The 23,636-nt window shown below is 53.2% G+C and overlaps 2 protein-coding genes across 4 annotated transcripts in view; both read right to left on the minus strand.

The window, feature by feature from the left end:
* The window catches only part of SLC38A8 (solute carrier family 38 member 8), a 45,082-nt gene extending 26,373 nt beyond the window's left edge, over positions 1-18,709 (minus strand). The window contains exons 1-6 of the mRNA XM_074400699.1: positions 11,929-18,709; positions 11,308-11,399; positions 10,733-10,967; positions 5,338-5,536; positions 1,442-1,583; positions 173-274 (exon numbers count right to left, since the gene is read on the minus strand). Of these exons, the coding sequence (XP_074256800.1) occupies positions 173-274; positions 1,442-1,583; positions 5,338-5,536; positions 10,733-10,921 (632 nt within the window). The 5' untranslated portion in view covers positions 10,922-10,967; positions 11,308-11,399; positions 11,929-18,709. The remainder of the gene's footprint in view (positions 1-172; positions 275-1,441; positions 1,584-5,337; positions 5,537-10,732; positions 10,968-11,307; positions 11,400-11,928) is intronic.
* Positions 18,710-18,798: 89 nt separating this feature from the next.
* The window catches only part of MBTPS1 (membrane bound transcription factor peptidase, site 1), a 62,573-nt gene continuing 57,735 nt past the window's right edge, over positions 18,799-23,636 (minus strand). For all 3 annotated transcript variants that reach the window (XM_003922802.4, XM_074400684.1, XM_074400689.1), the window contains 2 exons: positions 21,078-21,208; positions 18,799-19,685 (listed from right to left, as the gene is read on the minus strand). In XM_003922802.4, the coding sequence (XP_003922851.1) occupies positions 19,489-19,685; positions 21,078-21,208 (328 nt within the window). In that variant the 3' untranslated portion in view covers positions 18,799-19,488. The remainder of the gene's footprint in view (positions 19,686-21,077; positions 21,209-23,636) is intronic.

Raw genomic sequence — 23,636 nt, forward strand, 5'->3', positions numbered from 1 at the left:
GCAGAAGGAAAGGGACCCTCCCTTGGCTTCACCGCAGAGATGGAAAGGCCTGCATGGAAGGAGCCTGAGCTCTGCAGGGAACATGAAGGGCTTTTCCTCCAAGACCCCCCTGGCAGACTCCCAAGCCGGGCCTCCCCGTCGCGGCCGCCGGCAGCTGTTCCCCCAGACTCACCTGAGTGAAGGACCGGGCTCACGCATGAGGCCCTGGGGCCAGAGGTAGTACTGCACTGTGATGACCAGGGCCAGGTACCAGGCGGCCAGCGTGCCTAGGATGCTAACACACAGTGGCCGTGTGAGGGGCTGCGCAGTGGGCGATGTGTGCCGTTGATGGACGCGAGGGACAGCGGGATCCAAACCGCAGCTCTGCCCTTGACAGTGAGGTGCCAGCCGAGCTCTCCACCTCCGCCTGACCGTCCTCGTTTGTACAGTGGGGCTCGTGGGGCAGGCCTCCTCCGAGGGCCAGAGAGCAGAGGCACAGAATTGTTTTGAGATGGAGTCTCACTCTGTCACCCAGGCTGGAGTGCAGTGGCACAATCTCAGCTCACTGCAACCTCTCCTTCCCGGGTTCAAGCGATTCCCCCGCATCAGCCTCCATAGTAGCTGGGACTACAGGTGTGCGTCACCACACCCAGCCAATTTTTGTATTTTTAGTAGATACCAGGTTTCACCAGGTTGGTCAGGCTGGTCTTGAACTCCTGACCTTGTGATCCGCCCGCCTTACCCTCCCAAAGTGCTGGGGTTACAGGCGTGAGCCACTGTGCCTGGCCCAGATGTACAGAATTCTCAGTGGCACCCGATGGCAGCTGTAATATAATTTCCTTCCCACCAGCAAAAGCTAGTCAGCCACTCAGCCTGACGCCTAAGTCAAGACCCCAGCAGGCTCAGTCACACTGGAGAGGGGACAAGCCCCCCTGGCTGGGTCCAAGTGGCACGAGCGCCTTGCAGGGCGGAGGCCTAGGGGAGGCTCGGGTTTGCTGCCTGCTGTTTCTACACGGTGTCTATTGTTCTACACACAACAGGGGAAAGGCAGGCGGCAGAGAGCGATGGATACTGTTGCCAAGGTTGATTTCTTCAAATGTATACAGAGCCTTAGCCACCAAATGAAAAACCACCTCTGTGTGTGTGTGCGTGTGTGTGTGCGCCCGTGTGTGCGTGTGTGTGTGTGTGTGCTGGCGGGAGCTGTCCGTCTCTCTGCGCCGATGTACAAAAAGTCTGAGAATGAAATAAACCGTGAGTAGCACTGATGGTGTTACGGGTCATTTGCTTTTTTGGATTGCCTTCTCCGGCATGACACATTTTAGTTGTATCATCTTTTATTGCTTTTCCCTTCTCCAAACGGGAAGGCCAATGCCCCAGCTCCTCTAACCCCAGGTGGGTAGAAACCGACATGAATGCTCAGTGAGGTGGGGGCCCCCACCAGGAGGCATCCCCCAGCCCTTACCTTGTGTATTTCTGGAAGGCGATCTCCCGTGGGGCAGACAGGGGCAGGATGACCAGCACGGAGAGCAGGGGCAGGGTAAAGCGCTGGTCTGCGTACCAGGGCCGCGGAGCGGGCGGTGTGCCAGACAGGAGGGAGTCACACACTGGCAGAGACACAGGGAGAGCTGAGCCACAAAGCACAAAATGCCGTGGGTTCCTGGCTCCTGCACGGCCTTTGAATCCTGGGTGGGGTTGGACTCAGCCCTCAGCCAGCCCCAGGAGACCGGGGAGGGGATCACAAGCCAGGTGGAGACAGGTCACATGCCCCACGCGGGAACTAACCCTGACACATGAATTCATTCAACAAACATTTGCTGAGCTCCTTCCACGAGCCCAGCCCTTCTTTTTTTTTTTGAGACAAGAGTCTCACCCTATTGCCCAAGATCTCAAGTATAGTGGCGCGATCTCGGCTCACTGCAGCCTCTACCTCTCAGGTTCAAGTGATTCTCCTGCCTCAGCCTCCCGAGTAGCTGGGATGAGAGGCACTCGCCACTACACCTGGTTAATTTTTGTATTTTTAGTAGAGACGGAATTTCACCGTGTTGATCAGGCTGGTCTCAAATTCCTGATCTCGTGATCTGCCCATCTCGGCCTCCCAAAGTGCTGGGATTACAGAAGTGAGCCACCATGCCAGGCCCGCCACCCTCTTAAGGCCTGAGATGCGGGGATGACCAGGCCAGCCAACTGCCCTCACGCCCCTTACATTCTGGTCAAAGACCCTATGGTTTCACTCAGGAACCCAATGGTGCCTGGGGTCAAATGTGGGTCTGAAATAGATTTTTGGGTGCTGAGCGGGCAGTGCCAGGCTGTGTATCAGCACTGCAGGTCCCCATGGCTGCAGCAAAACCATGACCCCAGACACAGTGGCTTAGAACCATGTTATCACATCACTGACTGTAGGTAAGAATTAGTACAGGTCCGAGCTGGCCAATCCTGCTCCATACAGCGTTGGCAGGGCCACGTGGGTACCTGGCTGGCAGTGGGGCTAGTCTGGACAGCCCACGATGGCACCCGCACACCTGGTACCTAGCAGGTACACCTGAGCTCCCTACAGTTTGGGAGTCTCTACATGGGCATGTCTAACAGGCGCCTCCAGCTTCTTCCACGCAGCTGGGGGATTCCAGAGCCCGAGGCAGAAGCTACCTAGCCTCTTAAAAGCCAGGCCCTTTAACTGGCACAGCATCCCACTTACCACACACTGCTGGGCAAAGCCATCCCAGGCCCACCTAATTCCAAGGCAAGGGACACAGGCCCCACTGACCACTCCATGGTAAGAACGCCAGAGAATCTCGGGACATTTTCATTCTGCCACAGTAGGATGAACGATTTGGAACCAATCTAAGAGGCCTGATACATGGAGGAGGGGAAGCATAGGAGAGTGGGAAGGTGGCTCGAAGCGGGAGCCCCTGGGAACCACGTGGGCGGGTGAGGGGAGGAGAGGGGGGCACTGAGGTGTCATAAATGCCTCTCTGCTCTCACTCAACAAGGGCACCCATGCAAAGCAATGAATGCCTGTGAGAATAGCTCCTGTCTACCAAAATGAGGCAGGGGAAAGTTCCACAAGCACGTAGTTCACAGAAGCACCCACATGGGAGGGCCAGGGATGCCAAGGGAATGCACACCCTCGAGAAGGGCAGTGGGATCGCGGGTGGGTTTTGGACCTGCAGGCAGCATGGGATGAGGCAGTCCCTTTGTCTGCATCTGGACTTCCCATAGCCAGGGTCCTCGGGTCCTAAGCAGGACTACACCAGCTCCTTCCTAAACCCAGAAGGGCTCAAGATCTTCAGCACCAAAGACAAGGTCATGTGGACCTCATGCCATGGCTCCCCCAAGCACTCCAACCTCTGTCTAGCACTCCCTCTCAGAAGCTTGGCCTTCCCTATGCAGACACATCCCCAAATATCTAACCGGAAATACACAACGAACACTCTCTCCACCACAGTCAATCCACCCAGATGTGGGGTAGCCCATATCCTAATCCGTCCTCTTAGCAGTGAGGGGGCTCTGCTCATGGTGAGGCTCAGAATCCTTCTTGACACAGCAACACTACGGTTCCCCAGTGTTGACACTTCAGACCAACTCTAATTGCCATTGGTGGGCAGGACGTTTCTGTGCCCATTTACTCATTAAGAGGTTCGGATATGCCCATCTCAGTTCTTTTTGATGTAAGATAGTCTTTACAAAGACACAGCAGCCTTCTATTTCAATACCCCACAGTCAGGGGCCTTTTGCTTCATGGGTCAAGAGACACACAGAACAAATGGCAAACGGTAGGCTGCATTTCACCCTCTCACCAATCACATTCCAATTAGAAGTCTAAATATTCCTATCTGAAGTCTGCAACTGTCAAGTTGGATAAAAAACCAAGCCCTGACCATATGCTGTCTATGAGAAATGCATTTTAAAATCCCAAGCCATTCTCAGGCTGGTGCTGCAAAAAAGGACACACACACACACACACACACACACACACACACACAAATTCCAAACCACAGTTAGATTTTAAGTTAAAGAATGGGTCGGGGGCAGTGGCTCATGCCTGTAATCCCAACACTTTGGGAGGCCGATTCAGACGGATCACCTGAGGTTGGGAGTTCCAGACCAGCCTGACCAACATGGAGAAACCCTGCCTCCACTAATAAAAAAAACAAAACTTACATGGGCATGGTGGTACATGCCTGCAATCCCAGCTACTAGAGAGACCGAGGCACCAAAATCATTTGAACCCGGGAGGCAGAAGTTGCAGTAAGTTGAGATAGCACCATTGCACTCTAGCCTGGGCGACAAGGGCAAAACTCCGTCACAAAAATAAATAAATGAGAAGACAACTTCTATGTAAACACTAGTCTTAAGGAGGCTAGTGTGGCTATATTAATAGTAGAGAAGAAGATTTAACGCCAGAGATAAATATTTCGTAACAATAAAAGGATATACGTGCTCAGCGTTTCAAAGACTGTGAAGCACGCAGGCTGACAGAATTAAACAGGCTCATCTGCAATCGCAGCTGGTGATTTTAACATCCTTTAACCTCCTCTCTCGGGAATTGATAGAATAACTAGACCCACAAATTACTATGGTTGCCATGGAAGACCTTAACATAGCTGTTGGCCACCTTGACCTACTGGACCCAGCAACTGCAGAGTACACATTCTTTGAAGAGCACAAAAAAAGCTCTTCAAGACAGACCATGTGCTGGGCTACAGAGCAAGCCTCACTCGATCTCCAAAGACTGAAATGACACAGAGTGTGTTCGCTGACCACGATGCAAATTAAGGTAGAAACCACAAAGGTATCTAAAAACTCCTAAGTAATTGGCAATTAAACACCACAATTCTAGACAACTCATGAGTCATAGAAACCACAGTGAAAATTAGCCAATATTTTAAGTTTTCCACTCGCGAGAAATGAGTCAAATGAAAACAGAACATAACGGAATTGTGAAGATGCAGCTAAAGCAGTGCTTAGAGGGAAAATCCTAGGAACTAGAGACCAAGGTTGCATGAAGGCTGAGAGCCACAGCCACCCCAAAGTTAAAGGCGTTACTGGTTCTCTCTGAGAAAGGCTTCCTGTTGCTGGTCCATTTCCTCATCTGTGAAATGAGCTGTCCCCACTGGACATCCCAGTTGTGGCCACAACCTCTCCTGTGTACTTACACACACCATGATTCTCATCCCACCGGTGACTACCTGTTCTGAGCCTCCCTTCCCCACCATGTTAGGAACAAGAGTGTGGTGTCAGCCTCTGCTGTCCCTCAGAGCCCAGACCAGGGCCCCTTGTCCTGCTCACCAACCAGAGGCCCCAAGAGGTCATTAGGGGTCCAGCACCCTGGGCCCCCTCAAGTCCCATAAAGGTACTTACGCTTTTCCAGCTGGTCCCCGATCACCCTGAGGAAGGCCACAGAGATCATGAGCAGGTTGACGAGGAAGCAGGCCTCACACAACTTCCCGATGGCGGGGCCACACAGTCCCCTAACCACACCCTGGTAGGTGGCCTGGCCACTGACAGCAGCAGCATAGCCCAGGATGACCAGCCCGCTGACCAGGAAAACCAGGGAGACCTGTGGAGCAGAACCGGGAGCTGGGGTGTGCCCACAGCCCCCCCACCCCCAGCCAGCCACCCCTCAGGCACACCCTCCACATGGCTTCTGCCCACAGAGGCCAGAGCTGCTGACATCATGGGGGAGGGGGACTCTACCAGCGAGGTCACTGTCCTCCCCTCCACCCAACCTGCAACAGAGCTGCAGAGTGGGCCACTTCTGGTGACCTCACTGGCTCTAGGCTGTGAACCTGAGAATCTGAGACCATCCTGCCTCAGTGGGACAAAGGAGACATCAGAGACCCAGAGTTCACTCTCTTGAAATCGCCTGGGTTGTGGGTAGAGAGACAGTAAGCATGGACTGGGCACAGCTGGGCTTAGATTGTAACCACCACGCACCTTCTGTGGCATGAGGCAGGCTGGCAACCCCTGCTTTCCATCTGGGAAATGGGGGTGGCACTGCCACCCTTGCAGGGGTGCTATGACATGTCAGGACCGAACAAGGCCTGTGACACACTTGGCTCAGCACATGAGTGCTTAAGAAATGGTGTTCCAGCTGGGTGCGGTGGCTCTTGCTTGTAATCTCAGCACTTTAGGAGGCCCAGGCCAGCGGATCACCTGAGGTCAAGAGTTTGGTACCAGCCTGACCAACACAGCAAAACCCCGTCTTCACTAAAAATAAAAAAATTAGCCAGGCATGGTGGCAGGCTCCCGTAATCCCAGCCACTCGTGAGGCTGAGGCAGGAGAATCGCTTAAACCCAGGAGGTGAAGTTTGCCGTGAGCCGAGATCATGCCACTATATTTCAGCCTGCTGGAAAACAGGGAGAAAGAAATTGTGTTCCCTCTATTTCAGCTGCTATTAATAATTTTCAGGCCAGGTGCTGTGGCTCACGCCTGTAATCTTAACACTTTGGGGTGGGGTCCCCGAGGTGGGCAGATCACCTGGGGTCAGGAGTATGAAACCATCCCGGCCAATATGGTGAAACCCCACTCTCCACTAAAAATACAAAAATCAGCCAGGTGTGGTGGCACATGCCTGTAATCCCAGCTAATTGGGAGGCTGAGGCAGGAGAATCGCTTGAACTCAGGAGGTAGAGGCTGCAATGAGCCAAGATCACACCACTGTACTCCAATCTAGGTGACAGAGTGAGACCCCATCTCAAAAAAAACAAAAACTGCAGATGTACAGGAGAGTTGAAAGAATTTTACAGTGAATGCCCCCTGTGGGCAGCCACCCGACTCCCTCAAGACACATCGCTGTACTTGCTTGACTGCTTCCCCACCCTTCTACCCATGCCTCTGTGCGGCCATCGGTGCACCTTAAGGGACTGCACTTTGAAGCAAGTCGCAGATACCCATGTGCATCCTCTGGAATAGTCTGGCATGCCTCCCATCCATTAGAGCTTGATGTGTGTTTGTTCATAGACCTTTTCCCTTATGGGGCAAATATTTACATGTAAAATGCACAAACTCTTCAGTGTATTGCTGGAAGATGTTCAACAATGCACACATGCCAGCCAAACCCCACCCTCACCCTGGACGGTCCCACGGGTCCCATTTCTGTCTCCATCCATCCCCAGAAGAAACACTGGTCTAGTGTTTTCCACCTTTGTAACATTCCCGGCTCCCCCTGCTCCACCGCGCATGCGAGATGGATCCACACTGTACACACAGGCGGCTGGTGCCTTTTGCTAACAATCCACTGTCTGAATACATCACAATTAGTTCGTTCCACATCTAATCCCTAGAGCCTGTGAATGTCGCTTGTTGGAAACAGTTTTTACAGATGTCAACAAGGAAAAGGTAATTCAGTGAAAAAAGGTTTTGCCTGTGTCATTAAGGATCTTGAGGTGGGGTCATCTTGGATCATCCACGTGAGCCCCCAACCCAATGAGGAGTGTCCTTGTAGAGACAGGAGAGGAGGAGGCAGAAATTGGGTCACACGGCCATCAAGCTGAGGAGCCCCTGGAGCCACCGGGAGCTGGAAGAGCTTTTGGAGGGAGTGAGGCCCTGCTGACACCTTCATGTCAGACTCCTGCCCTCCAGAACTGGGAGAAAATACATTTCCAGTGTTTGAAGCCCTCCCTTTCGTGGTCATCTGTTGTAGCATTCCCAGGAAACGGACACTGGCAACTGTAAAACATGGAGGGATTTCTCCAACGCCCTGCTCACCCAGGCTCTAAGCTCCGTGAAGCCTGGACAGTGTCTGTTTTCTATTTTGCCCAGAGAAGGGCCTGATACATACAGACACTCAGAAAACATCTGTGGTTGAAAGGCAGGGGACCGGGCGCGGTGGCTCACACCTGTAATCCCAGCACTTTGGGAGGCTGAGGGGGGTGGATCACCTGAGGTCAGGAGTTCAAGACTAGCCTGACCAACATGGTGAAACCAAAATTCGCCGGGTGTGGTGGCGCATGCCTGTAATCCCAGCGACTCAGGAGGCTGAGGCAGGAGAATCGCTTAAACCCGGGAAGCAGAGGTTGCAGTGGGCCGGGATTGTGCCACTGCACTCCAGCCTGGGTAACAGAGTATGACCCTCAAAAAAAAAAAAAAAAAAAAAAAAAGAGTCAGGGAAAAGGGGAAGGTGTGGGCGCGACTAAGCCTCACCTGTGAGCCATCCCTAAACAGGTCACTGCAACAGGGACTGAGCCTCCAGGCAGCAGAACAGCAAGGAGCCCTGGCTGCCGTGCCAGGCCCGGCCCCTCCACAGGTCCCAAGAGGGGATTTGCTCATTTTCATCGAACGTCTTCCATCCAAGCACTAACCAGCCCCAATCGTGCTTAGCTTCTGTGATCAGATGAGATCGGGTGTGTCCAGAGTGGTATGGCCCTAGACGGTTTTCATCAAACGTGGCTAAACCTCCAACCCTAACGAGTCAGGCCTCCAACCTCTGCCCACTGAATTCAGGTGTAAATGCCCCCCATACAGAAGCCTCACTAGCCAAGTAGGGGGAAGCAGGCTCCCCCAGATCTCCTGTCCTTCACAGTGACATCCAGACCGGCAGCCCTGGAGATTAAAGGAGCAACTTGGAGTGGTGGGAGCTTGTCAAGAGGCAGCCTGGCTCCTCTGCTCTGCGCGAGTTTCCATTTACACATGTCTGGGTTCCCTCCTCGAGTCCGCTGATCTCCAGAGGTCATCCTATGCAAGACAGCCGTCTGCCCAAAGCAAGTCAGACACTCAGTCTCAGCTCACCCCAGCCCTGCAGGGCCAGGGTGACATGGTAAATGCCCCATCAAACTGTACACCTCAACCATACGGCGGCTTTCTGTTGAAGCTGCTCTCTATAACCCTGATGTGACAGGCAAGCAGTCCAAACCCACGCCATCTTGGCCCTTGTGACTTGTAATAAGTAACTAAGGTCTGTAATTTCCACCCTACCCAAGCAATGTGTAAACTACGCTTATCTTGACTTCTGTGAACCACTTAAGTAACAATCAGAATGTCCCAAGTCCACTGGCCCTCGGAATGTCCAAAGCCCCTCACCCTCACTCCCACCCAGGAGGGGGTTTACAGAAGGTCCAAAGCCCCTCGCCCCCACCGCGGCCCAGGAGGTAGTTTACAGGCATAAAAGGTCTTGACACCCTCCTTTCAGGGCCACGGGTTAGACAGACACGAGTCCTCTGTGGTCGCCGGCAATAAATGACCCTCTGAATTGACTGACTTTTGTCTCAGTGGTAATTCTGTACTCTCTAGGTTGCAACACCAGCATCTGCATTTCAGCAAGACGCGTGGACAGAGCTGGGACACTCCTGGAGCAGGGATCCCCGCCTCTGGCCCACAGTGGTTCCTGCTGCCCTGGGATTGGCCACGACCCTACCCCAAGCTCCATCTCCTCTCCATGGAGCCTCTGTGGCTTGAGATTGGGCTTCTCCCCCATCGCTGTCACGGGCCTTCCAGAAGCACCAGTCCAAACACAGGCATGCCGCCTCTCACGTCACTCTCAGGAAGCTCTTGCCATTTCCAATCGGGCTCGCTGCAAAGGTCACCTCCTCCAAGAGGCTTCTGACCACCCCATGCTGTATCATCCCCAGAGACACCCGACACGCCCTGGCATGATCCACCATCTGAAACGGATGACGCGGATCTTGTCTGACTTCGAATTAGAAAGAAGCTCCAGAAGGACAGGGACCCCACTGCCTCATCCGTCCTAGGCTAGACCAATGCCCGGGGTGCCACAGGTTATACCCGACACTGTGTTTCCAAACAGGAGGAGTCTGAGGACCCACAAACAGCTGGAACTTAGCCATTATCCACCAGCTGCCATAGAACTCGGGAGAGAAGGCCGACAAGGACCTTACCACAAAAGGCAGCAATTCATTCCATCAGCCCGGGGAACAAGATCTTAGAAAATGAAATAAAGCTGTACTCACAAGTGGCTCTCCCACAGCCAAGAGCTCTGCGTCTGCGCTTCCCCAGAAGGGAACCCCAGCTGGGCACCTGGCAGGCAGAAGAGCGAACACCTGGCACCAAGCAAGACCTGGCCGGGCTCTGGGTGGGGGGCATGGAGGGGTCACACCAGTTTAGGCTCAATCTGCACACAGGAGTCCGGGCTTACTTGTTTTCTGTTCGAGATGCAGTCTCACCCTCGCCCAGGCTGGAGTGCAATGGCACAATCTCGGCTCACTGCAACCTCCAACCCCCTGAATTGCTGAATCAGGTTCAAGCAATTCTCCTGATTCAGCCTCCTGAGTAGCTTAAATTACAGGTGCCTGCCACCATGTCCAGCTAATTTTTGCATTTTCAGTAAAGATGTTTTACCATGTGGAGCAGGCTGGTCTTGAACTCCTGAGCTCAGGTGATCTACCCGGCTCGGTCTCCCAAAGTGCTGGGATTACAGGTGTGAGCCACTGTGCCTGGCCCAGCTTTAGTTTGTGAGCTTAGACCAGTAGGCAAGAGCCAGCAGCTGGCCAGGCAGGGGGCTTGGAGAGGCTCTTTCCCGAATGAAATGCCCACTTCACATATGGGAGCTGCGATGCCTACAGCTCCATCCCGCAAGCTAGGTATCAGACGTCACCAGTGGCCACAGGGGGTGTTCTCCCTCTGGGGATACAGTGGGATTATTTCCTCCCCTCATTAGCTGAGTGGGATAGAAAATAAAGCCCCAAAGCTAAAGCTTATGGGACATACAACTCCACAAAAGCAATGCGAAGAACCCTACCCAGAAAAAACAAAAGCCACCTGCTACCTGTCCCCTGGACGCACTTCCTAGGGACTTACCAGTTCCACCAGCAAGGCAGGAACCACGCCGCCCGCTTTGGAGAAGGCCCAGGGAAAGTTGAGCAGGCCAGCTCCCAGCGCAGACTTCAAGAGAATGAAGACAGCGCCCATGGAGGACAGAGTGGCAGCGGTGGTGGCAGGGTTGGGCTTTTCTGGAAGACCTCTGCTTTCTGGGGTCTGTCCCTCCATGGCTCAAGGCAGCAGAGGTGGAAAGTGTCGACTCACACTTTCTTTCCTAAGTTCAAGGAATCCTCAGTGAGGGCTGGTCCAAACACAGGCCTGCCAACTCAGCGTCTCTCCAGGACTCAGTGAGACCTCCCTGAGCCTCTCTAGCCCACTTCCCTGGCCTCGGCTGCCCTTTCCAAAGGGTGCCTCGTGCACCTGCTCATGACTTCTGGTCCCCCTCCTCCTCCCATTCCCTACCGGCATAATTCTCCCACTGGACCCCAAGGCAACCTCACCCCTGCCCCCTCCCTCTCTCTTCCCCATCGATCCTCTCTCCCCCCATTCCCACGCACCTCATTTCCTTCCAGCCACAGTTCTGCACAGACAGAGCCCCAACCCCTGGTCCTTACCACCAAATCCAACCTTTAAGTTGTGGACAGTCCTTGGCCTTCGGGGATGGGACTCGGGCTCACTCCAGGTGGCTCAGCTGGATTTCTTGGGGCTGAAGGGGTGGGAAAAGGAAAATTCTAGCTTGGCCAGGGGCAAGTGAGTCATTAATTAAAGGATTCCTAGCGAGTATGCTTCAGGGTCAGGCCCCCCCACACCTAGGAGGACAGCGACAAGTGGTCAGGGCCATGAGTCCCAAGAATTTGCAGCTTTGAGACCTCTGACTTGAGCAGGGGAAGCTTAAGACTCCTACCTACTCCCCAGCCCCTGCAGGCCCAGCCCAGGGGTGGGGCTTTCTCAGCTGCTCTGGAGAGCGACAGCAAGCTGTGGTGGGGGAGCAGGCACCTGATCTCAGGGCAGCCTCTGCAGCGCTGCCGCCCGCAGAAGCCTCTCTGAGGCCCCCCACCCAAGGAGGAGTTGTGAAAAGCAGAAACCAGCCCCTTCATCTGCAGAACAGGCTCCACAGCCCACAGGTGCTTCCCCCCCCCCCCACCGCCCCCTTCCCCACCCCGGGCGGTTTTCTTCACCTCCACCTCCCAACAGCAGCAGGTGAACTTCAAGCTAATCCCAAGCACATGAGTCACCTGTGGGGCTTGTTGAACGCTCCAGGGAGTGGCAGCTGCTGGTCCATAGGCTACACTTGAGTAGTGGGAGTCTCTGATACGTGGTCAGCTAAGGGGGCCGAATATCGGGGATGGCCCCATTCTGGAAAAAGCAGGCACATGCAGGGCAGATCTGGAAATTGGCCATTTGTTCCTGGAACCCAAGCTCCCTCTCACACACATTCTTAAACTCCAGTTTGCATGAGAATCTGCCAGAGGGCTTGTTCAAACACAGACCACCAGGCCCCACCTGTGTTTCTGATTGAGTGGCTTTGGGGTGCATCTGGTCACCTGGCTTTCTAACAGGTTCCCAGGTCACTCCAGCGCCACTGGGTCAGCCCCTCGTTGAGAACCGCTGCTTTAAGCTAAATGCCTTCAATGCCCAAAGCCCCGCTGCATCCAATCAGTCCTCTGTCCAACACCAGATCAGCCCCCACCCCCTGACTCCTGTTACTTCCCGACAAGCAGCCCGGTCCAACCGTTTCGGCTCACACCGAGGCTGCTCCAGAAATGATCTACCAGCAGTCAGTGGCCAGCTTCTCTGCAGGGGCGAGTGAAACGGAGCCGGGATTGCGGTCCTGGAGATCAAGGCTGGACCGGAGCCCGTATGGCATTCACGCCACTGCCCACTAAATGCGTCACTGAGAACCCAGCCTACTTAAATTCACGCAGATTCCCGAGCAGGTGTCCCCACTGTCCCACAACTCCCACCCCATACCATGCAGGATCTGGGCTCAGGCAGCGAGCACATGTCTCCCAGTATCACAGCTGGTAAGTGACAAAGCTGGGATTCACCCAGCGTCAGGCTCCTCTCGGAGGCTGCAATGTCCCACGGCCTCCTACCACAAGCACTCTGCCTGAATGAGTGTGTGTGTGTGTGTGAGTGAGTGAATGAATACACAGACGCCAGAAAAGACAGGAAAGGGAACATTGTTTGCTTTTTCCGCTGTGTTAGGCTCCTGAAGCTGCCAACACAGATTCAGTGGCTTTAAAACAACAGAAAGTTACTCTGTCATGGTCTTGGAGGCCAGAAGTCGGTCAAGGTAGAAAGGGGGCCATGCTCCCTCTGGAGGCCATGGAGGGAGGGTCCTTCCTGCCTCTTCCCGCTCCTGGGGGCTCAGGCGCTCCCTGGCTGGCGGCTGCATCCCTGCTGTCTGTGCCAGCACCATGTTCCCTTGGCTTTCTCCTCTTTTTTCAGAGGGCCCACCTGGGTAATCCAAGCTGATCGCATCTCAATTTCCTTTAACACATCCACAGAGACCCTTTTTCCAAATAGGGTAACAGTCGCAGGCTACACGGCTTCTCCTCCAGAGAAGGGGATGGTCCCGTGGGGAGATCAAGACCACACAAGCCACCCCAGCCCAATGGGAGAAGGACTGGACTATGAGACCCGAGAAAGGAGACAAATCTGGAAGGGCTTCCTGGAGAAGGTGTGGTGGGCTGAGGAGATGTCTATGCATCGGTGGTGAAGGGCTGGGGGGATGTTCTGGGAAGTGGAGACTCCCCCTGCCCGGGTCATGAGCCAGTGCTTCCAGGAAGGCCCACAGTGGACGGGCGTTCCCTGGGATAGAGACCCTGGTCAGGGCTGAGCTGGGAATGGCTTAGACTCTGTGTCCCACTTGCTGGAGGGTCACTAAACCATGTGGACATGGCACTGGACACAGCAAGGAAGGCAGGGGCTGTGGGTGGCATGGCAGGCAGGGCTGTGCAGTAGCCCAGGCTGGGGGAGGGCGGGGCCACACGCAGTGTTCACGCAGCTCTCCCAGGCCTGCCAGAGAGGCCAAGTCATTCACGCTTCCCCAAATCCGGCCTCCGAGAAAGGAGATAAAGGGGCCTTCATCAGCGGCTGTGGGCTTTGTACTCCATAATCTCCACTGCGGGATTGGAGGACACTTCCCTGTCCCTGCCGGTGGGTCCCTCATTAGCAGCCCATTAACGTGCATGACTTAGAAATTGGCCACCGGGCTGTGAAATTCCAGGCAATGGGGAAAACCTCTTAATTCCAAGGGACTTTGATATCCACCCTTTGCCGGCATCACAGGGCTGTGTGACCTTTCCCGAGCTGTGGAGGGGCGCCCTGCTGGGCTCCATCTGCAGCTGGTGGGTGGGCAGCCACCCTCTGCTCAGTCGGCCCAGCCCTCCTGGGCCTAGCTCTGGCGAAGCAGGAGCATGAGGAGGCCGCACAGAGGTGCCATGTGGATGCCGCCAGCCGTGGCCCACACTGCCCTGCACGGGAACACCCAGCATGGCCCAGCCTTTCTCCGAGATGCTGCAGGGACTCCCCCCACCAAAGGAGCTCCTGAGGACCCTCCCTTCCTTCTCCAGAGTCAGGTGACAAGCTTAGGAACTTTCAACGAGGCCTCTGATCATTTCCCAGACCGTCCATTAGAAAATTCCAGACAACAGATGCAGGTGCGGTGGCTCACACAGAGGTGGGCAGATCACCTGAGGTCAGGAGTTTGAGACCAGCCCAGCCAACATAGCAAAACCCTGTCTCTACCAAAAAACAAAACTTAGCTAGGGTTGGTGGCAGGTGCCTATAATCCCAGCTACTCAGGAAGCTGAAGCAGGAGAATCGCTTGAACCTGGGAGGTGGAGGTTGCAGTGAGCCGAGGTCACGCCATTGCACTCCGGCCTGAACAAAAGAGTGAAACTGTCTCGGGAAAAAATTTTTTTATAATTCTGGAGAACAGATGAGGGCAGGCCTCAGAGGCCAGTGGGCTGCAGCACACGGCATCCTCCTCACCCTGGCTCTGGGATCTCAGACCTGTCTCACTGTCTCAGCTGTGAAATGGGAGGACATGGGCACCTGATCTCGGGCCGGAGGAAGGTGCACGTGGCACAGGAGTGGCCCGTGGCAGCTGCAGAGGTTGAAACAAGTGTGTGTCATACTCCTATCTGAATTTGTTTTCACCTGGGCCCAATTCAGAGCTTCTAAAACAGTGTTCTCAACCTTAGCGACACAAGAACCGCCTTGGGACTTTTCACCCTACCAAGGCCAGACCCACCCGCAGAGCTGCACATTAAACCAGCCCAGGGCAGGACTGGGCGTCAGAAGTTTTTGGGTTTGTTCGTTTGTTTGTTTGAGACAGAATGTCACTCTGTTGCTCAGGCTGGAGTGCAGTGGCATGATCTCGGGTTACCGCAGCCTCTACCTCATGGGCTCAAGCACACAAGAACCTCTCCCAGTTTCCCAGCCACGGCTCCCAAGGGGGCTGCCTGTTCACAAGAATCCTCTGGGGAGGGGAGTGCGTGTGTTAGAATTGACATAAAATTCACTGAACTCCATTCTGGGGCTTACCATTTTAAAGTGTGCAGTCCAGTGACTGTTAAGTACTCACAACGTTGCCCCAGTATCACCACTATCTAATTCCAGAACAGTTTCAGCATCCCCAAAGGAAGAACCCTTCCCCCAGCTCCTGGCAACCATTAATCTACTTCCTGATCTTGTGAAATCTGTCTACTGTAGATATTTCATCATACAAGATGAGGCCTTGTACAGGATGTGCCCTTTTGTGTCCGGCTTCTTTCACTCAGCATGTTTTCCGGGTTCCCTCACGTAGGAGCAGATGTGAGAACTTCATTTCTTTTTATGGCTGTGTTCAGTGGCATGGAGAAGCCACCTTCATCCACACAGCCATCATCACTGCTAGACGTGTGGGCTGGCCCCACCTTTCGGCTACTGTGAACAGTGCAGCTGTGAACATCCACGTATAGGTTATTGTTTGAACACCTTGTTTTCAGTTCTTTTGGGTACAGGCTGAGGAGTGGGATTGCTGGGTCACAGTTCCAGTAATTGTTTGCTCTGAGGAGCTTTTAAAATAGATTCCTAGGCCATTCCCAAGTAACAGATGATCTAGCCAAGCTGGGGTGGGGACAGAGATCTGGGTTTCTAGGATACTTGCCTGCAATGCCTTCTTGTTACCAGCAAATGAAACCAACATTCGGTGATTTAATATCCAATTAAGGGGGTGTTGCCAACCATTTTTTTAAAATCAAGAATTTATTTCTCTAGAAATGTCTATGTAATCTGTATATTAAAAGGGAGACAAACCTTTTGCATATCCTTGACTCTGTATTTTGCGTCCTCTGAAACCAAAATCTCAGTTGACACTCCCATTATTTCCAGCAAGCAGCACCCCCTACCCGCTGTGGGAGGGAGGCAGCCTGAATGGAGGGCTTTGGAGCTCAGGCCAGGCCAGACCCGGGTTTCCTCCTGAGAAGCAGCTCTGAGAGCCCTGGGAGGGATCATGCCTGTGAACCACTGGCATGGGGCACAGAGGCGAGGGCTCATTGGGTGCCAGGGCATGGCTGTGGGCCAGGCTCACCCACTGTGCATGGCTTTCTCAGGAGGTTTCCCTGGAGCCATCGTATGTGGGACATGCTCTGTATGGAACGGACAAGTGTGTTGTGCAAAGATACATCTAGACAGAAGTGTCCCAAACAGGGGAGGGGCCTAAGGAGGAGTCACCATTTGCATCTCATCTTAAAGGTTCCTGCAGTCAAGCCATTGGTGTCTCTAGGGACAGCCAGGGCGAAGGATGACCCCGGACCCCTCTCAGAGCCCCCAGGCCTCCTGTGAACCCCAGGTGTATGTCTGTGGTTGTGGCTGGCTGCTCTTTTTTGTTTTTTTTTGTAGAGACAGGGTCCTGCTACGTTGCCCAGGGTGGCCTCAAGTGATCCTCCTGCTTCGGCCACCCAGTGTTGAGATTAACAGGCAGAGCCACTGCATCTAGCCTTTGTTTTTTAAAAAGATGTAGCTGTTCACTAGGACAATGAGGGGCATAAAGGAAATAAAGGAATCCTTTTTAAGGGGGGAGGTGGCCCAGCCCAGGACCACATGAGCAGGCCTGTATGACAGAACGTGCGTCCTTGTGAGTGGCAGACATCGGCACTGGTTGTCAGGCACATGGCTAAGCATGTGGCCTGGGTGTCACCACGTACCCAACACATAGCGTTTGGTGGCGTGCAGACCCCTGGCTAGGGCCCACAGCAGGGGTGGCCGGGCTGAAGGGGACCCAGGCAGCTTGAGTACAGGGCCAGGGCCATGACATCCTCCCCAGGACATTCTCCAAGGCATACCCCAGAATCCCACAGCCACCACCCAGCAAGGGGGCTCCCTCCAGGGCCACTTACACGGGACGGCAAATCTGAATGCCAGACTCAGCCACCTCAGCAAACGACACGGATCCGGTTCCTCCCCAAGACTCAATCCCCTTTCTACATGAGCTCTCCCACCAAGGTGTTCTCGCTCACCCTCGCCCGCTCCTTCACTCACTCCATCCTCCTAGGACTCTGTCCCAAGGCCCCCCGGCTTCTGGGTATCCTCCTGGTGTCCCTTTAGAGAGAGGCAGACATACATGGGACATCACACAGACACCAGCAGGAGAAAACATGGGTTAAGTACACAGGTTTCAGAACTGAGGGCAACATGAGGGCACATCCTGCCATGGCTACTAGCTGTGTGACTGTGCAGGTGATACGCGACCTGCAGGCTGCCATTTTATGGGTGCAATGGGCCCAGCGATGCCTCCCGCACAGCATGTGGGGGATGAATCAGAAGCTCGTGTTATAACCAGCACAGCGTGCCTGGCACACAGCTCCTCATGACAGCATTCTGGCAACCGGACAGAAAGGGTCCTCGTCTCCTGGTTTGAGGGGAAACTTTTAACAAAACCCTGCCCTTTATGGTCCTGAGCAGCAGAGGGTAAGCAGCCCATACCCACAGAGACCTGTGAGAGGAAAGGCTACAGAGCCAACAGCATGCAAGACCCAAGTGTGGATAAGAAGAGCAAGCAGCTCAGAGCCACAGCCACCTCAGGACAGGGGGCTCCTGAGTGCCAGGTGCTCGCAGCCCACAGTCTGCTTGTGAACCCAAAGAATGAGAGAAAATACCTGCAAGTTACATCACGCGTGTGAGAACTCTTACAACTCAGTAATGAAAAGACTACCCAAATCAAATATGGACAAAGGCTCTGAACAGACGTTTCTCCAAAGCAGACAGACAAATGGCCAGTAAACACATGAAAAGACACTCAACATCACGAGTCTTCAGGGAAATGCACATCAAAGCTGCCATATGATCGCGCTGTGCACCCAGGAGGACAGTAGCATTTGAAAGCTGGAGAACTACAAGTACTGATGAGGATGTGAAGAGTGGAACTCTCACGCAGCTGGCAAGAATGCAAGATGGTGCCACGGCTCCGGAAGGAAAATCTGGCAGCTCCTCAGAAAGTTAAACACAGAGCGGTATGATTTCACAGCTAGGTACACTCCCAACAGAAATAAAAAAAGAGCTACATTCACACAAACCCCGTTCACAAGTTCTCAGAGCAGTGCTGTTCACAACAGCCACAAAGTAGAAACACCACAGATGTCCACCAGCTGCAGAAGAGAGAGACACAACTGGTCTGGCCACACCAGGGGACACGGCTCAGCCACGGGCAGGGATGAGGTCTTGATGCCTGCCACAGCGCTGGTCAGAGAACCCTGAAAACACGATACGAAGTGAAGAAAGTCAGACCCAAAGAACCTTGTACTGTGGATTCCATGTAAAGGAAATGTCCAGAACAGGCCAATCCACAGAAAGCAGACTGGTTGCTAGCGGCCTGGGGGCAGGAATGACTGGGGGTGACTGCTGGTGGGTGTAGGGTTTTCTCTGGGGGTGATGGAAGTGTTCCGGAGCCCGCACAACCTTGTGAGACACCAGAAACCACTGAGCTGTACACTATGCAATGGAGAATGTTCTGTGCATTATGTCTCCATAAAAAAATTTAGCAGGCTGAGTCAGAACCCATTCCAGATTGTCATCAAAGACAAATGGGACAAGTGGAGAGTCTGGACACCGTATCCTTAAGCTTCATACAGGTAATACATATTTATTGAAAATTGTCTTCACCGACAATGGTGAAATCAAGACCTCAAATTACAAAACATGATGGCAGGTGATACTTACAAAAATAAAGCGAAGGTCTATGTTTCACAGATTTGTGCAAGTTTCCTTCAAATCTCAGTCTGTCCTTTCATTAAAAAGATCATGGAATCTAGGTTGTTCCTCATGATGTAATAGTAAAAAAACTGCATTTCATTGACAAAAAAAATAGCTTTGCTTCCAAATAGCACAAGTCTTTAAAGTGACTTTTTCCCCAACAATAAATATAGAAAATAGCCTTTAACAAGCGTATCTGAGCTTGGTCAGGGTCATATCATTTGCTTGGAAAGCACATCCTTCCTCTCCAGTCAGAAGACCCCAGTCAGCCTTTCCAGGTTCTCCCAAGTCTTTGGTGTGCACAGCTGCCAAGTCTTACTGGCGGCCGAGCCAGAGTCCCTCCTGACAGGACAGGACCCACGGCCACAGGATTCTCCTCGATGTCCTGGGAGCCTCTGCCCATCACAGGAAGGCAGGCCCAGGTAGAACAGACTCTTAACAAACCTGCAGCTGGGAACTGGACCCCTTTTACACCAGCAGCCGCCACAGCTCGGCTCACCCCCCAGCGCTGTCCGTGGAAGCTCTCTGGCCCTCACGGTCAGCCAGGCTGCTGGTCACACTGAAGGGGTCTTCGGCGGGTGAACCTGCTGCATGAGCTGCGGGCGCTTCACCCGGGGCTTCCTCCGCTTCGGCCTGCTCTTTGCCTTGTTGATTTGTACCACAAAGAATGCGAGGACCACCATGGCTCCCAGGAAGGCAAAGACAGGAATGGTCTGGCCCACCTCCTGGTTGTAGCGGCCAGGCATGATCCCTGCAAGAGGACAGCCGGTGAACAGGCAGGAAGCCACAGAGCTACCGTCACAGCCTTTTTCTATGACAGCTGGATTCATCAGAAACCAAATGCAAGCTAATTTCTTTAGCTGGGCTTGCAGGGCACACACCATTTTTAAGCCTTAGCTAAAGTAACCCAGGCCATTAATAAAGAGATGAGAGGAAAGAGCAGCCACGTTCCCAGTGTGCTGAGAAGCCATTTCCTGTGGGGAAGGAGGGCTCGGAGAGGTCTCTGCTGCCCCTCCTTCCCGGGCTCCCTGCAGACATGACAATCAGGCCCAGCTATGCTTCTTTACAACCTACCGAAGGGAGGAGGCCCGGAGGCGCTCTGTGTTTCCCTAAAAAGAAGGGAAGATGGCCACGTCTCAATCCAGGAAAGAAGGAGAGGCCTGAGATTCCGGCTGAGTGGGAGGAAGAGGAAGCAGGCATGATGGAAGAAGCGCCTCGGGCAGTGTCCACCTTGAGGAAAGCCCTCCATGGAGAGGACGTGTGGCTGAAAACCAGGAGAGGCCACGAGAGAACCCCTGGTTTAGAATGTCAATACGATTGACTGGGCAGTGCCAAGGGCTCCGGAATATACCCTCAGCGCACCCGCGACTTGTGCGCAAGGCCCTCAGGACCCTGGCACCACCACGCAGTGTCCAGGGCTGGACTGCATGGAGAGGGGTGCCCCTTCCCTATCCCCGGTTTCTGGCCAATTCCTGGAACCCAGAGAAATCCCCTTGGTAGCTGCAAACTCTTCGGGAGCGTGCAGGGGACTCTAGTCCCCTGTCTCACAGCCCGGGCTCTGTGAGAAAGGCCTGGTACCAACCGCCCTGGGTGGTGGAGAAGAACCTGCCCCAGGCAGTCTATGTAGCCAGTGAGGATCCCTGGAGAGACAGACAGGATGAGGCCACCTAAGGGGCACACCCCAGCTCAGTCAAGTCCCTCCCAGGGTGGGCAGGGCAGAGAACTGGAGGGGCCTTCTGGGCTGAGGGCTGGGGGCCAGGGCGGCAGTTCCCACTGCCTGGGACCCAAACCAGCAGAGAGGCGTCCTGTGAGGGACATGATAGGTGGCTGGCAGAACTTTCATAAAGAGCCTGTAGGTTATTCTGAACATCTTTTTAAGTAGATCACCTGGCCATCATCAAAGAAATTCAAATGTGAACACATAGGGGTAGCATTTTCTAAGGGAAACAATGTCTAATCTCTCAGGCCTGCCCTTGGTCATGCTGGTTTGTGCCACAAAAGCAGGCAAGAACCAAGGCCACCATGGCTCCCAGGAAGACAGAGACTGGAAGAGTCTGGCCTGACTCCTGGGGGGAGGGAGGGAGACCACCCTGAACACACTATAGGATGACTGAGCACAATAACCAAGCACCCGAGAACTCACCTCCAGGAATGTCCCAGGCGCCACTCTCTCCAGGGGACAAGGGCCTCACTTGAGGGCGATTCGATCGAAAGTTGGGTAACACCACTTTGTCCAGGTCAATGGAGAGTAGCTTCTGATGTTTCCAAAGGTTACTTAAGGAAAACAGATGAAAACCAAATAAAAACAAGCCATTATACTAGTCTAGGAAGCTCAACTAATACCCAAGAAAGAGAAAGTGATCCACAGGGAGATGGGAAATGCTGTTAGCACCCACATCCACTTTCATGCCACTGAGCAGCAACTGCGGTGGCCACTTCCAGGTCCCAAGAGAAAAAGATCAAAGTCAAGTTCCCGTTTGTGAGATTCTAGCATGACCAGGATGAGCCTGATTTTGCATAAAGCTGGAAACAGGACCAAGCAACTCAGGAGGACACGCCAGTTGAGGCCCTGGAAGGAGCCTGTGGCCAGGAAGAGCTGCAGCCTGCTGAGTGAACATGGGCCTGGGGCCAGAGCATGCCACTGAGGTCCCCTCCCCGAGGCCCGGAACAGTCGGAGCCAGTGGTGACTCCACAACCACTGCACATCACGGAGTGGGCAAAGTGGGGCAGGGAAGCAGACTGCATCTTTGTCTTTGAAGAAACCGCCATCTAGAGGGAGAATACAAAACATACAAGAAACCAATAGCGGGGAGAGTCTGAGCAGCATAACACGGGGTCCCCATCTGCCTCGCCTGCAGGTAGGGGGATGATCAAATGAACGTACATGCTTTCTGCACTGTGTGGTATCATCATTAACTTTGGGATCTGAAAAACTCGTTCAGGCCAATACAACTTAGACCCAAAGAACACAGAGAGGGTGATACACTGGCAACAGTGGCACAGAGCTTGGAAGGACACCAGGGCTAGAGGGAAGAACATGATGGAAAATCACTACTCTGGCTTAGGTGAGAGGGAAGAATACCTCTCACCTAAGTTAGTTTGCAAATTATAAATTCTCTATTTTTCTGTTGTTTATTCATTTGGAAACTATTGGCCTGTCTCTTTGACTTTGGGCAAGTGAAAGCAAAGATGTCCAGTCCTATCAGCATTTAGGCTGAAAGTCAACGCCAAGATGGTGGGCAAGGGCTGGCCCGAGCAGAGGGTTCCTAGGCAGGAAAGAGAGAGACTCCAGTCGACACTCCCAGCTCAGCAACTGCCTGAATGCCAATGAGCACTCATTATAACCTGTCCGATGTTACAGGATTTAATGTTACACTTTAGCTTTCATCAGTCTGAAAATTAAAGTGACAGTGTTAAGTATTGGAATCAGTGACATTTAGGGTTTATAACTTTGTAGCTGAATATATATGGGCTGTATTTCCATTCTAACAATGACATCCTGTTCTATAATCTAAGGCTTTAGTGATGGCACTTTCTAGTGAAGCAGTCATGGTAACAGTACACACAGCTTTACAGCATACTGATGGAAGGACTGAGGGGCCACTGGAGCAGGGGTTCCTCTCAGGGAGGATGCTGGCACTTCCACAGCTGCCCCAAGTATGGACACCTGATGCCCAACAAAGAAACCCAAAGCACCTCTCCACTTCCCAGATGGAAACCTGCCCTCAGCATGGGGCTGACAGGCATCTGGAGCTGTCTCCTGGTCTCAAATCTCTTTTAGAGATTCAGAATATGCGTCAATCTAGGTCTATGAGGACTGACAGTAATTTTCAAGATGTGAAAAGCAAGATAAATGTAAAACCCAGCAGCGGACTGAGAAGAAGAAATTACTGAGTGATTGTGAAAATCAAATTCCAGGAGCTGTCCATTATCAGCATCCTGGATGGGCCAGTTCAGTATGTGATGGATTATTTGATGTGAACAGGTAGATAGCAAAGGATAGAAAGGATATTGTTATCTGCTTCTCCATGTCCTAAACAACACTGTGGAGAATAATTGGGTTTCTGGAACTTCAGCTAACACTGTTCACTGAGTTATGAATTGCTGACCATGGCTGGAATATAAAGTCTGGTTTGAATGCTAGGCTAATGGAAGGTTATAAATAAAAAGGATGCAAAAATGGAAACTTATCAGACATTTTTAAATGATGAGATGTGAATTGCAATGGAAAAGTACCCAGTAATTAAAGGTTCAGGAAAATAGCTGCTGATGAGATGACAATGTGATCATTCTACCATTTTCCTGTGTTCTATTAAGCATATTGTAAATGAAGATATACGGTCACTGCGTGGTGTGTTTAGTACTTTCGGTTTACGACGACCAGTAAAGGCAGACGGTGGCCTTGCCACCTTCCCGCGGGGATTCTCCTCTTTACCTTACAGGATGGAGGGGGGCCGTCTACAGGGGAGCCTCCTGCCTGAGGGGGCTGGGGAGAGGGGCCGGGTGCTGGACCGCCGGGGGACTCAGAGGGCAAGATTCTGGCTTGATGGGGTGGGAGGCTTGCCTGCTCGGCCAGGGCCACAGATCTGACCGCTGTCCCTGGCTTCATCCCTTGCTCAGGAAAAGCTTCCCCTTTCTTCTTGCATTGTCCTGCTCAGGCCAGCGACGTCACAGAGAAAAGAGAGAGGGCGGGACCTGGAGA

The sequence above is a fragment of the Saimiri boliviensis genome, chromosome 1 (assembly GCF_048565385.1).
Source record: "Saimiri boliviensis isolate mSaiBol1 chromosome 1, mSaiBol1.pri, whole genome shotgun sequence".
Taxonomy (NCBI): Eukaryota; Metazoa; Chordata; class Mammalia; order Primates; family Cebidae; genus Saimiri; species Saimiri boliviensis.